Source organism: Centropristis striata, chromosome 13 (assembly GCF_030273125.1).
Source record: "Centropristis striata isolate RG_2023a ecotype Rhode Island chromosome 13, C.striata_1.0, whole genome shotgun sequence".
NCBI lineage: Eukaryota > Metazoa > Chordata > Actinopteri > Perciformes > Serranidae > Centropristis > Centropristis striata.
Window position 1 is genome coordinate 11,371,303 of NC_081529.1, and position 15,125 is coordinate 11,386,427.

The 15,125-nt window shown below is 38.7% G+C and overlaps 1 protein-coding gene and 1 gene segment (V, D, J or C); one reads left to right on the top strand and one right to left on the bottom strand.

Annotated features, from left to right (window-relative positions):
- Positions 1 to 514: 514 nt before the first annotated feature.
- On the bottom strand, positions 515 to 2,226 carry LOC131982981 (uncharacterized). The gene is made up of 3 exons (XM_059347567.1): positions 2,151 to 2,226; positions 1,756 to 1,963; positions 515 to 976 (listed from the first exon to the last, which is right to left on the bottom strand). The coding sequence occupies exons 1-3, from the start codon at positions 2,165 to 2,167 to the stop codon at positions 515 to 517; spliced, it is 687 nt and encodes a 228-aa protein (XP_059203550.1). The 5' UTR covers positions 2,168 to 2,226.
- An 11,372-nt stretch (positions 2,227 to 13,598) lies between these two features.
- LOC131983679 (Ig heavy chain V region XIG14-like) lies at positions 13,599 to 14,050 on the top strand. The segment is given in 2 exon segments: positions 13,599 to 13,641; positions 13,743 to 14,050. Coding segments are annotated over 2 exon segments (351 nt in total).
- Positions 14,051 to 15,125: the final 1,075 nt, after the last annotated feature.

Consider the following 15,125-nt stretch of genomic DNA (forward strand, 5'->3'; position numbering starts at 1 on the left):
AAAGAAAGTGTGGCTTCTTTCCACAGTATTACAAGTTTCTTACTATGTAACTAAACCAAGACTTCAGTTTTATATATTGTCCATTCTCAACATTACCATGTATTTTCTGTAGTGTTACCAGGTAAAACATGTCTATTTACCAAGTAAATAAGATGAAAGTGTGCTGTAAAAGAAAGTGTGGCTTCTTTCCACAGTATTACCAGTTTCTTACTATGTAACTAAACCAAGACTGTTCAGTTTTACATATTGACCGCTCTCAACATTACCATGTATTTTCTGTAGTGTTACCAGGTAAAACATGTCTATTTACCAAGAGAATAAAACAAACTGCTGTTATACAAAGATTTCTTACCAAGGAATTACATCAAAAAGTTCAATTTATTAAGACAAACTAAAAAAGTAACCAAGGTTAAACATGTCTATTAAATAAAATCTCTCAAGTATATAAGAGAAGGTGTGCTGTGAAAGAATTCACATTACTTAACATTCCTATTTCAGAACAAAAGGTTGATAACTACATCCTATAACACGCCCGTATGTCCTTAAACATGCGCCCCAGTGTACCCTTACGGTAGTCTTTGGCCAACCAGTGGTTCCATTCGATGAACTGCAAGTTCATTTTCAAAGATTTTTCCGTCAAGTTTCCCCTATATCTGTACACATTCTCCTTATAGGTCCTCCATGCCCTCTCAATATGCTGAGTATGTGCACCTGTATCTGGGTGCACATAATGCCGATGGTGATTCACTTGGTAGTGAATATAGCCATTATGCGACAAGTTGTTATAGGCCCTCCAAGAATCGCTGATGACCTTACTTCCAGGTCGGACATATTTTTCGATAATCGGAAGAAGTCGCTCCCTTGATCGATTTTCCACCAATTTCAGGATGGGCCGGCGGCGAGATCTCTTCACCTCTATCATGCCGAATACCCATGAGCGTCTCCTCCAGGTGGGACCTCTTCGACCACGTCCATACTTGACAAACAAAACGATAAATATTACATTTGAATACAACCCATCCCACAGTCATGACTGAAAATATTACAATGTTTAAGGTGTTAGTAATTCAGACTTGTAGTCAGAGAAGTTAAGATAAATAAAGAGGGCAGTCTGGTAACAGACTTGTCACTGATGAGGACTAGTCAGCTATGTAACAGGCCTTACAGAATGGCTTGATAATCAAGCATCTCTCTCAATTTTCACAAGTCCTGCCTTGAGGCCATCCCATCCTTACTTTAGCTCGTTGTTGCATCTCAAATCATAAGAGATTTTGACCTTTGTCTTTTTCCTAGGGCAGGCCAATGCCAAATCTCATGGGGTTTCAGTATGTAGGTAGTTCATAGAAGCCCTCATATTCATCCACCCTGTTTTGACCTATCATTCATGTACACAGTTACAGCCAATCACATTGTGGCAACCTAGCCTGGAAATCGAGACAGTCAAATTTTCATTTGCTCTGCAGTGGTGTCTGCAACTAATCGTTCAAGCTCTATATATATTCATTAAAATGGCATGATTTTGTCACATCAGTCTATCTGGTATAGCTTTGTGTGCTATCTAATTGTGGGCAGAAGTATTTTGATACACAGCCGATTGGTCATAGCCTCATTATATGTAAATATTATCAAGGTAATGACTTTACCAACTGATTTTTTCAAGTATTCCCTTAATTTTATGAGCATATGAGCTTGCATGGCAGAAACAACTTTAGGTGAAATGAAAATGAGCCATTTCTAATGCTATAATTGCTATACCTTTCTTTTGTGGCGAAATTTACTTTCGTCGATTGCAACAAATGCTCTCCTCCCTCCAATGCGCATTTGTCCTCTCCTCTCGAGTCTTTTTATCCCCGCATTGCACACATTCCGCAGCTTTGTTGTGACCCTTGTGAGCGTCTTGCTGCTTCCACAAATGCCATCCTCAATCATGTCCACTTGCCTCCTCCGTAAACCTTGAGACAAGCTGAGAAAACACACATACATATAAAGAAATATGTCAATTGTCAGTATGTGATTTTAATGCAGCCTGATTTTAGAACTACAATATATAGGCATAGTAGAAATATAACAGGGGTCTGGATTGATTCACACTGAATTTTTCCTTTCATTCATCTTTGAAAATATAGAAATATAAAGTATGAGGATCTAACCTGTGCATAATCGCCATCCATGACCCTAATGGAATGTGAGATCGGGAAAATATCGATCCCTCTCTGATTGTCCTTGTAATTCCCCTCCCACGATGGGTTGCCCTTCTACAGATCCTGCAAAATATTAAATCATCAACAGTATAAATATCCAATACATATCAGGGCCATTTTGGATATATTGCCAAAAGTTATGAGCCACCTGCCTTCCCACACATATGAACTTAAGTGGCATCCCTTTCATAAACTATGATTTACAGTAATATGATGTTGGTCCAACCTTTGCAGCTATAACAACTTCAACTCATTTAGGAGGGCTTTCCCCACGTTTATGAATGTGTTAATGAGAATTTTTGACCATTCTTCAATAAAGGCATTTGTGAGGTCAGACACTGATATTAGATGAGCAGGCCTGGATCACTTCAATTCATTCCTCAGGTGTACACCAACACCAAACTTGCTCATTCATGTCTTTATAGACTTAGCTTGGGAGCATAAATTGTCCAAAATTGTCTATTTTGTGGTATTTAGTTCTTAATACTACATTTTGGTTAATATATGGGGACAAATAAATAAATAAAGCTGTTGCTGTTGAAGTACTTTGTCTGAATAGTTGGAGATGGCCCATTCCTGTTCCAACATGCATAAATCTCAAGGGATATCTCATGGAAAATCCCATTTTAGTGTTCGATAACAAATTGACATAATGACAGATCTAACAAGTAGCATTTTGTTCCTCACTATTACAGTGTACATTTTCACTGGAAATAACATCACTATTTCAGAAGATCCAAAATGAATCCCTTACCACCTGTATCCTTAGTTGTGTTGGTTTTTTTTAATTTCATGTGGTTCTGGCACACTGGGCATCGTTTTTTTCTTGCTAACAGTTTCTCGCGTTGTAGCCACCTTATTAAGCGCCTGCCCCCTTGCGCCGTCTTCAGCAGCATCACTCTTGTCAGTGACACGTTACTAGGAAAGAAAAGAAGTATATTTTGTTGTCAATACTGAGAGGTTTTACCCTAGACATGTTTACATTAAAGGGAATTTTACAGAAAATGTGCTATTTTTTCCAGACCTGTATCTATAATAACTATAAATATCTTAGCCTAAGCAAAGTGCATGAAGATACTTTATTTAAGTAGGCTTGTGCTATCATAATTTATCACCAATGAAATTAACCATAGTTTGTAAACTTTATCTGCCCACTACTGACATAAGAATAACACATGCATATTGGCCATCACAAAGTTACAAGGAGTGTTCTGTGTCAGAGAATATAATTTATGCCTATGACAGAACACACTTCCACAACAGTAAAGCCAAAACAAGCTACGTTAACATTGCTGACCAGTCAGGTCACGTTACAAGGCTGAGAAACGTTACCCATATTTGCATTTTCAATCATAACATATCCAAAAACACACCATCTCTATCATCATCATCAAAGCCAACATGCTGCGCACATTACGGTACACTGCTATAACGTTAGCAACAAATAATAAATGGTATTGAGGAAAGTCTATCTGATAGTTATCCAGATGTCAGATAACCTACCTGCAATCACTGAGAGTGTCCTTCTGAAGTGAAGTGAAGCAACAGTTGGAGAAAGACCGGCGCTATTATTTAAATTTCCCCGCGCAAACTAGAGGGAAAAAAACAAAAACAGGAAGGACCATCCCCGACTCCGCGCGTGAAGTAGACTGAGGAGAGCAGCAGGTCGAATCGGTCGAATCTGGCTAAACTAGCACACTCAACAGCGTTGTTGTTGAGTTATGTCTAAAGTGAAATAGATATGGCACCAACAAGAAAAACTCGAAGAACTAATCTTCAGGGGGAAAAGAAAGTGCAAAACCCACCAGCTGACAAGACGCCAAGCGATGTTGAAGGTAAGATTAACGTGGTTTGGCTTTTTTCTTTTAGGCATGAAGGGGGGGGGGGGGTCGTGGTTAAGAAATTCATGAAAATGTGTTAAAAATGTAATTAGTAACTTACTCTAAGTATCACGAAATTGAAGTAATGTTACTGATTACTTTAAATACGCAAATTAGATAACGCAGTCAGGGGCTCCTGAAGCTGAGAGAACCTCATATATTAGTGGCGTGTCAGGGAGCTGCTATCAACAGTGAAACAACATCAACATTTTTATGACATATAAAGAGACACAAGAGGATGTTTGGTCACCCTACTGCTCTGTGTATTTGTGTCCATTCTTTGTGGATTTTTTAAAGGTCATTCATGTTAATATACACTGGATTATTAGCAGGAAATTAGTTCCATTTTCCAAGTTGAGTATAGAAATCCTTAAGTTATCTAGCCAATGATTGTCCCATATTTGCATTTTGAATGGAATTATGGGTCTCACCCAGTCTGTAAGTTGGTCATTGACTTCAATCAACAGGACTATAAAATTCCTTAAATATGTTCATGTTAACATTATGGACAAGCATGCTTGCTCTCAAAATTTTTTTTTTTAAAAATTGGACATTCTTGGCCTATTCATTTCCCCTTAAAATCCTTTGGTGATATGATCAGGTTAGATGAATTGCAGATAGCTCAAAACTTCATTCTGCCTGTCACCTGTTGTGAAGTTGCTGGCTGTAACATAAACATAACCAAATAGGAGTAAAGGAAAACTGTGATAATACAGGGATGTTAATATTTCTGTTTGCATTTTTTGTAGTTGTTGAGGTCCAATCAAGCGCATCCAATGCTGCAGCAACGCTGGATACAAATCTCCTTAAAGAGGAAATGCGTCTTCTTAAAGAAGAAAACAGAATTCTGAAAGAAGAACGAGATTTTCTAAGAAAGAAAGCCAGTGAGCACACTGTCAACGCCTCTAACAAAAAGGGTATACAAAGATATGCTTGTCATAACCTTTCCTGTGATGATATTTAGTAGCTGGCTGTTTCTTTTCTTTATTTTTAAATCTACTGTACTGCTACACTTTTAGAGTTGAAGAAAAGGGCTTCTGTCATGATGGACTCATCTGACTCCGATGATGATGATACCACGTCTGACACCGATGAGGATTTAGTGGAGGTCAAAGCAAGGATGCCGAAAAAGAAAATCGGAAAGCATCGTTTGGACAAAAATCCAAAAGCATCGTTTGGACGAAGAGGTAACTTGCATGCGCCATCACACATCACACCTAATAAAACGTTGACATATTTATTAATATTTAGAATAATAACAGACACACTGGCCTGGCCTCGAAAAATATTCAGTCAGCAGATTTTATTTTGCTTTAAAGGTGGGGTGGATGATGATTTTCTGGAGCATTTTCTTTTATCATATTGTTTAAAAATCCCCTTAATACCCAGATTGCAACCAATTAATTAAATGCTCCGACACACACACACACACACACAAAAAAAAAATATATATATATATATTATAATTTGTTTAAAATAATTTTTTTTAACACAGTGAAAATATTTAAATTTATACTCAGGGCTGCCTATCTACAGTTTCCTATCACTCGTCAAAAGTCTGTCCTGTCGTTCGCTTCCATTTCCATAGCAACCCATAGTGGAGCGGCTAAGTGATATAATCTTTCAGTTTATGATACAAGCGTGAAAATTGGCATGAACACTCTCCATGGGTCACTTGACAAGAAAATTGTCCGAGACATTTAAAATTTTAAGATGGCAGATATTTTTCAAGATGGCCGACACCTAAGTGGAGCAGTTAAGTGATATAATGGTTTATTTGGTGATACAAGCATAAAAATTGGCATGAGCAGTCTCTGTTGGTCACTTGACAATAACCCACCCACAGTTACTTGAAATTCCAAGATGGCGGCCATTTTTCAAGATGGCCGACACCTTAGTGGAGCAATTGAATGATATAATGGTTTATTTGGTGATACAAGCATAAAAATTGGCCTGAGCAGTCTCCATGGGTCACTTAACAAGAAAATTGTCCGAGACATTTGAAAGTGTAAGATGGCTACCATTTTTCAAGATGGCCGACACCTTAGTGGAGCAATTAAATTATATAATGGTTTATTTGGTGATACAAGCATAAAAATTGGCATGAGCAGTATCTGTAGGTCACTTGACAATAAGCAACGCACAGTTACTTGAAATTCCAAGATGGCGGCCATTTTCAAGATGGCCGACACCTTAGTGGAGCAATTGAATGATATAATGGTTTATTTGGTGATACAAGCATAAAAATTGGCATGAGCAGTATCTGTAGGTCACTTGACAATAAGCAACGCACAGTTACTTGAAATTCCAAGATAGCGGCCATTTTTCAAGATGGCCGACACCTTAGTGGAGCAGTTAAGTGATACAATGGTTTATTGCGTCATATACGCATAAAAACTGGCATGATTAGTATCTGTGGGTCACTTGACAATAAGCCAGCCACAGCGACTTGAAATTTCAAGGCGGCAATTTTTTTTTTTCAGGATGACTGCCGCCTGCCATGTGGGCCTTTAAATTATGAATTTTCTCATAGAAATGTATTGGGTTCCTCAAGAGAGGTTGTTTGCTTTGTCTGACTCCTTGCCCACGACCTGTCCAGTTTGGTAAAACCTGACAGGAGTTCCCTCCCACCGGCATAGCTCTGCGGGTTCACCGAGGTACACATGCTCCCTTACCATGAGGGCTTTTTAAAATACTTTTTTAACTTACTTTTTTTATAACTAACCATTACTACTGCCATTAAACATGCCAAATAAATACTAAGGGGTGGGGAAACACAGTTGTGGTGCTGAACGGACAGTGCTCCAAAATAATAATTGAGCAATGGTTAATACTGGATGGCAATAATGACAGATCCAGAGGCAACAGCAGCTCTGGCTGACACGGAACCATGACAAACAGTATCTGAAACTATACTAGGGAACTAAACTGAAAATGTGAAAGCAATGTTACAAAGTAAAAACTGAACATGTCACAGTAATAGGCTGGTGACAAAATAGAACATAATGCGCCGATGTGGCGAGGGGAAGCCGAGCCATAGGCCTACACTTGAAAACACAAAGGACAACAAGGAATAACACTGGCAAAAGAAACAAGCAAATAAGTTCTAGCAGGGGCAACTGAGTCCATATCTGTAGCACTTCCAGTACAAGCCTTGGTGCACCCACATTTTGTCAACTCCCAACAACTCTCCGCAATAGGTGGAAGTGGAGTCCAGAAGACTTTCCACTCCTTGTCCTGTTTACCCCATCCCCAGTTGGACGGGCTCGGCATTTGTGGGTGTCTCTTCAATGCCTGTCCCCACACATATCCAGCCTCATAAGAAGTCTGGGATCTTCTTGACCTCTTGACATGAATATCTTTGGTATCTTCAGTGTCTTTAGCAGCAGTGGATGCCTTTTTTTGTGCCCTTTCCAGCTGTGTGTTGTTGAACATAAGTTTACAGCTTGAATGATATTTTGCTCTGTTTCTTGTCAATGTGCTTTCTATGCCATCACCTTCATCTAGTCGGGTTGGACTACGTAAGATAGGCAGAGCATTTATTTTATGAAATTATGGAACATTTGTGGCAATGGTATCATAACCAGTATGATCTTGGTGTCCTGCTGTTTGTTTTCTCAACTGTTATGATTGCTTTTGCAATGTCTGCAGCAAATTCAAAGGCAGAGGCCGAGGGTTTAGCCTTTTACCACTTTTTAATAAGCACTTTGATGTATGGGATACAACTAAGTTCATGCCTTAACCCTACACTTAGTCCAATCGTTCATCCAATGCCATTTTTACCCCGTGCGATCTGTACACCACCCGGTTAACTAAAACTACTCAGAGAGTTGTCGTCTCTTCTTTGACTAACTTTACAATTGGCTGACACTGAACCCCACTCTGAGTTTAACAGCAGTCATATATCACCAGTGTGCCCTGGTAGTGCAGATACTCACTCTTATCTAATCTGTCTATGATCAACAAATCAAAACAACTGTATTATGATGTTTTAAAACTTGTTTTCCAGAATAATCTAAAACCCAATACATTTCTATGAGAAAATGTATCTTTTGAGGATCCAGGGGGCAGCCATCTTGAAAATAGAAATTTCAAGTGGCTGGGAGTGGTTTTTTGTCAACCCAAGTAACTGTGGGTGGCCTATTGTAATTTAAAGGCTCACATGGCAGGCGGCAGTCATCCTGAAAAAAAAAATTGCCGCCTTGAAATTTCAAGTAGCTGTGGCTGGCTTATTGTCAAGTGACCCACAGATACTGCTCATGCCAGTTTTTATGCGTATATGACCCAATAAACCATTGTATCACTTAACTGTTCCACTAAGGTGTCGGCCATCTTGAAAAATGGCCGCTATCTTGGAATTTCAAGTAACTGTGCGTTGCTTATTGTCAAGTGACCTACAGATACTGCTCAAGCCAATTTTTATGCTTGTATCACCAAATAAACCATTATATAATTTAATTGCTCCACTAAGGTGTCGGCCATCTTGAAAAATGGCCGCCATCTTACACTTTCAAATGTCTCGGACAATTTTCTTGTTAAGTGACCCATGGAGACTGCTCAGGCCAATTTTTATGATTGTATCACCAAATAAACCATTATATAATTCAATTGCTCCACTAAGGTGTCGGCCATCTTGAAAAATGGCCGCCATCTTGGAATTTCAAGTAACTGTGGGTGGGTTATTGTGAAGTGACCCACAGATACTGCTCAAGCCAATTTTTATGCTTGTATCACCAAATAAACCATTATATAATTTAATTGCTCCACTAAGGTGTCGGCCATCTTGAAAAATGGCCGCCATCTTACACTTTCAAATGTCTCGGACAATTTTCTTGTTAAGTGACCCATGGAGACTGCTCAGGCCAATTTTTATGATTGTATCACCAAATAAACCATTATATAATTCAATTGCTCCACTAAGGTGTCGGCCATCTTGAAAAATGGCCGCCATCTTGGAATTTCAAGTAACTGTGGGTGGTTTATTGTCAAGTGACCAGCAGAGACTGCTCATGCCAATTTTTATGCTTGTATCACCAAATAAACCATTATATCACTTAACTGCTCCACTTAGGTGTCGGCCATCTTGAAAAATGGCCGCCATCTTAAAATTTCAAATGTCTCGGACAATTTTCTTGTTAAGTGACCCATGGAGAGTGTTCATGCCAATTTTCACACTTGTATCATAAACTGAAAGATTCTGGCAAAAATGAGCACTTAGCCGCTCCACTACCACCAACATCCCAGAACCAGAGCAGTTGGTCTCTTCCATGTGGCGAAACCGTGCAGTGCATTCTATCATGTTACTACTGTCTAATGAATACTGCAGCCTGAGAGAATCAACAACATTAACCGGAAATAATTGTCAGCTGAATAAACTGAACCAAAACACCAAAATAAAGAATTGACAAAATAAAATAAAAATAAAAAACCCTAATAACATAAACAATCTGTAAAGCCATTGAACAGGGGCAGATGGTGCATTAAGGGTGCAAGATCGCAAGATCACCTCTCCTAAACTATGCAGGATATACCTTGTGTTTCACTTTTACCTTCATTAAACAGCCTAGGACTAATTGTGAGGGTCTCCCTGTTGTGCTAAGCAGCGCATCAGCTAATGGATTGGCTACATTTTTCAAATACCAGATACAGCTATTTTGTCCATATCAGGATCAATATGTGATCCAAATATCATATTGGAGCATCCCTACCATATCAAAGTGTAATACAATCCACTTAGTCACCTCACTTCAGACCATGAAAGTGTACTTTGTTGTTATTTTGAGTCTTGACAATGTATGATTGATTATAAGGTTTGTCTGATTTTTGTGATATTTGTGTGATTTTTTTCTCAATTGTGTTTGATATGTCTCGTAGCTTCAAATCCAGATGATGTACTACAGCGATACACCAACATACTTGCAGAGTTCAGAAAACACAGAAGTGTTGGGCTCGCCTGCCGAAAATTTGGCATCGACAGGAACACCATTGCTCTCACCGGCATCATTGCGGAAATGAAAATTGCAGGTCCAGAGAAAATGCCACCCTTTGACGATGGAGACACTCTTGCAGGCTATTCGAAAAAGTGCAAAGCTGTACTCCAGGAAGATGAGGAGCTAATGAAAAAAATAGACTCAATGAAGAAGACGGCTGACCTGCTGCCCATTGCACACAAGTTCAATAAATAAGTTGGTTAAGTTTAGGCTTTTGGTTTTAAGAGGTCAGTTCATTTAGTTGTCCTTTGTGGCACTATTTACAGTAGCTTTTTTTTGTTCATTATTGCATTATTGCACATTTTTCATTATTACTTGTTTACTTATTACTCATCTTGTGTTAATAAATTGAACATTTTGATGTAATTGCTTCGTAAGAAGGCTTTGTATAACAACAACTTGTTTATTCACTTGCAAAATAGTCATGTTTAACCTGGCAACATTGTAGGAAATACATGGAACAATATGTAAAACTGGACAGTCTTGGTTTAGTTACATAGTAAGAAACTGGTAATACTGTGGAAAGAAGCCACACTTTCTTTTACAGCACACTTTCATCTTATTTACTTGGTAAATAGACATGTTTTACCTGGTAACACTACAGAAAATACATGGTAATGTTGAGAATGGACAATATATAAAACTGAAGTCTTGGTTTAGTTACATAGTAAGAAACTGGTAATACTGTGGAAAGAAGCCACACTTTCTTTTACGGCACACTTTGATCTTATTTACTTGGTAAATAGACATGTTTTACCTGGTAACACTACAGAAAATACATGGTAATGTTGAGAATGGACAATATATAAAACTGAAGTCTTGGTTTAGTTACATAGTAAGAAACTGGTAATACTGTGGAAAGAAGCCACACTTTCTTTTACGGCACACTTTGATGTTATTTACTTGGTAAATAGACATGTTTTACCTGGTAACACTACAGAAAATACATGGTAATGTTGAGAATGGACAATATATAAAACTGAAGTCTTGGTTTAGTTACATAGTAAGAAACTGGTAATACTGTGGAAAGAAGCCACACTTTCTTTTACGGCACACTTTGATCTTATTTACTTGGTAAATAGACATGTTTTACCTGGTAACACTACAGAAAATACATGGTAATGTTGAGAATGGACAATATATAAAACTGAAGTCTTGGTTTAGTTACATAGTAAGAAACTGGTAATACTGTGGAAAGAAGCCACACTTTCTTTTACGGCACACTTTGATCTTATTTACTTGGTAAATAGACATGTTTTACCTGGTAACACTACAGAAAATACATGGTAATGTTGAGAATGGACAATATATAAAACTGAAGTCTTGGTTTAGTTACATAGTAAGAAACTGGTAATACTGTGGAAAGAAGCCACACTTTCTTTTACAGCACACTTTCATCTTATTTACTTGGTAAATAGACATGTTTTACCTGGTAACACTACAGAAAGTTTAGATATCAAGAGGATCCTGATGTCATATTTGCCAGGTAAGTACTAAATAAAACTAGGCATGATAAATGAATGAGCAAAGTAATTACCAGCTAAAACGGCCCTATAACCTAGTAACTAGATGGACAGGTGATATATTGGATTATACTACCAGGTAAATGTGTTGTAATTTCTCTCTTTTTACATAGTAATTGTGTTAGTATTTTACTGTAGTTACCTTCATAATGCCGGTTGTAATTACCAATTAATGCAGAGTTGTTTTTTAGTAATAGTTGAGATATTACAAGGCAATTAGTTAGTATTTACTCTATAGTTACCATCATTTTACCAGTGTTAGTTACCTTGTAATTCTGTCTTTTTACCGTGTAATTACACAGTAAATACACAGTAATTAGGGGACTGTAAAAGAAAGGGTTGTGTATTTAAGGCCAGTTGAATGGTTAATGACATTTTGTGACCGGCAGAATAAAACATGGCGCCAAGTTGATCGCAAACACATAACGTGTCCCTGTCCTTACTGCTTCTCAGTCCCTCAGGACTGTGCAGCAAACTAGCTAGTGGCCCAGGTCCCCCAAGACTTGAGGCCGGTAACATAGCTCAACATGGTTAAACTAGAAATATTGTGGATTACACTGTGTGTGTAACTAAAGGGTGTTACATATATATTAGGTCCTCCTCTTTGAAATCCCATGCAAATCTGGGGTTTTCAGAGGGTATACATCTGTCCTCCCACTGACTTCTTCATTAGTGTGTCGTGGTTCACATCCTCAGTCTCGAGATGATGGACAAACTTTGTGTTCTGCTGACAGTGCTCTGTCTGCCATGTTAGTCACTTCATGCTGTAATACCAATCCAATAATGTATTTTACCACTTTTTTTCTCACTCACCTCTTTTAACTTCTGGTTCTTTGACAGGTTTCAATGGCCAGGCTCTGGAGTCCATTCCATCCACTCCCGTGTTGAAACAACCTCAAGAAGCCCTCAGTCTTTCTTGCAAGGGAACTGGATTTGATTTCAGTAATTATGGAATGCACTGGATCAGACAGCCTGCAGGAAAAGCACTGGAGTGGATGGGGCTTATTTACTATGATGCAAGTAAAACAAACTATGCAAGCAGTGTGCAAGGACGAATAGAAATCACCAGAGATAACAGCAAAAGTATGACATATGTGAGACTGTCCAACTTACAGCCAGAGGACTCTGCTGTGTATTACTGTGCCAAACACACAGTGTGTATTTGATCAGAGAGGCTTTACAAAAACCTCAAACAACTCATTTTTACAATCACCACCAGATGGCAGCAAATAAACGGTGTCATACACACACAAACAGAGAAAAAAAAACAAAGTAATGTGAAAGCACCAGCTGAGGCTGTGGTTTATGACTTCCTCTTTTTTAAAATAGTTTTTAACAGCATGTGCTTTGAACATCAAATAACTTGTAAATGTAATTCCCATCTGTTATTGTGTCAGGCAGGTGTGAAGGATTTTCTGTTATATTTTAACTGTTAAAAGAAGAAACTGTGATAGAAATTGTAGTGATTGAAAGAACACAAATTAACTAAGCATATAAAATGATTAGACACATATTGAATGACAGAACAACTGTTAGGGACATAACTGATTGTTAAGCATAACAAATTGGCCCTGTCCAGGAGGAAGAAAACTGATCACACTGTAGTATTCAGACTGTTTTGGCCCTAAACTCCCTAAACTTTAGGGAGTGGTTGCTGTGAGGATAATTTCTGTAAATATATGCAGGTGGATTTATAAATCCATCAAGTTCAGACTTCATCATCACCTGCCTGGTCTCTTATTCACAATAAACTCCAACCCCAAATGAAGCATGTAACTATTTGCATGTATTAGATCCATAGACACTGTAAAATTATTATTTTTTTTATTTAATTGTTGATGTTGACTACTTATGACAGGACAGTCCATCCTTCCTTTACAGCCTGTCAGTGTCCTTCTCTATGCAAAGTGAACTTCCTCACAGTCTGCTATAAAGACTTGATATCATGCTGTCATTTGCAGCAAAAGAAGAGAAGCTCCCATCAGATCACCTTCAATACCAACCATGTTCTCTGTAGCTGTGCTGCTGCTGCTGGCTGCTGGATCCTGTGAGTCTCACTGAGGTAGAGACACTGACAGTATGATCACAGCACACTGACTGTTCACTCTTATTACACTCATTCAATATTCAACATGTTTTCCTCCACAGGTGTAAAGTGTGAAACGCTGACTCAGCCAGCCTCTGTGACTATGCAGCCAGGTCAACGTCTGACCATCACCTGTCAGGTCTCTTATTCTCTTAGCAGCTACAACACAGCTTGGATCAGACAGCCTGCAGGGAAAGGACTGGAGTGGATTGGACTTCACTGTACTGGATGCACTGCATATTACAAAGATTCACTAAAGAACAAGTTCAGTATCGACGTAGACTCTTCCAGCAACACAGTGACTCTAAACGGACAGAATGTGCAGCCTGAAGACACTGCTGTGTATTACTGTGCCAGAGAGCCACAGTGACACAAAGCATCAGTAGAGCTGAACAAAAACCCCTCAGTGCCTGAACACTTGTAACATGAAGCCACCAGAGGTGGAGCCCTCAGACCACTAATGACTTCAACACCAGCTCACTGTTACAGTAAACAGGAAGTCTAAGAACAAAGGTTCTTCATCTCATTTTACAGCAACATTTTATATAAAATAGATAATCTGAAATTCTAATCATTGAAACATCATTGCATGTATGAAAGCCTTTCAAAGTACAGTAGAAATTAATTCTTATACTGCTGCTGGCAGCTGGATCCTGCGAGCAGCTTTCACTGGATTCACACTAATAAACACATTAGAAACACTGAATATTCACATGAATGATGGAGATCATGTTGATTTGTGTTTCCACAGGTGTGAACAGTATTGATCTCATCCAGCCAGACTCAATGGTTGTGCAGCCTGGACAGTCTTTGACCATCAGCTGTCAGGTCTCTGGTTATTCTCTGACTGATGACAGCTATGCAACAGGTTGGATCAGACAGTGTGAAGGAAAACCCTTGGACTAGATCTCCCATCAGTGGGGTGGAGGTGGCTTCTCTCAAAATAATGCTCTGAAGAACAAGTTCCTTTACCACACACACACTTCTACAAGCTCAGTAACATTAACAGGACAGAATCTGCAGCCTGAGGACACAGCTGTGTATTACTGTGTCTGTGTAGCTCCACAGTGATACAAACCAACAACAGACCTGCACAAATACTCAGCAATCATGTGACTTAATACTTCATACAAACGACTAATGACTTCAACACCAGCTCACTGTTACACCTGTTTAAATGCTTTTCGGCTACAATCACCATCAGATCATACATTTTTTACATTTCATAAATGATATAATTAATAAGTTGTGTGGTCACTCTAGCCTGTATAAAAGACAGGCCCATTCTTCAGCTCTGGTTCAGACCATGGGACTGTGGAAGTGGTAACAAAGGTAAGTAACAAGAAAAACTGGAGTCACTAAATCTGTGGTTAACCTCAGTGACGGGGCTTCGTCACATCACCACCCTCCTCTCCGGCAACGATGTTTGGCAGTCTTGATAGGTA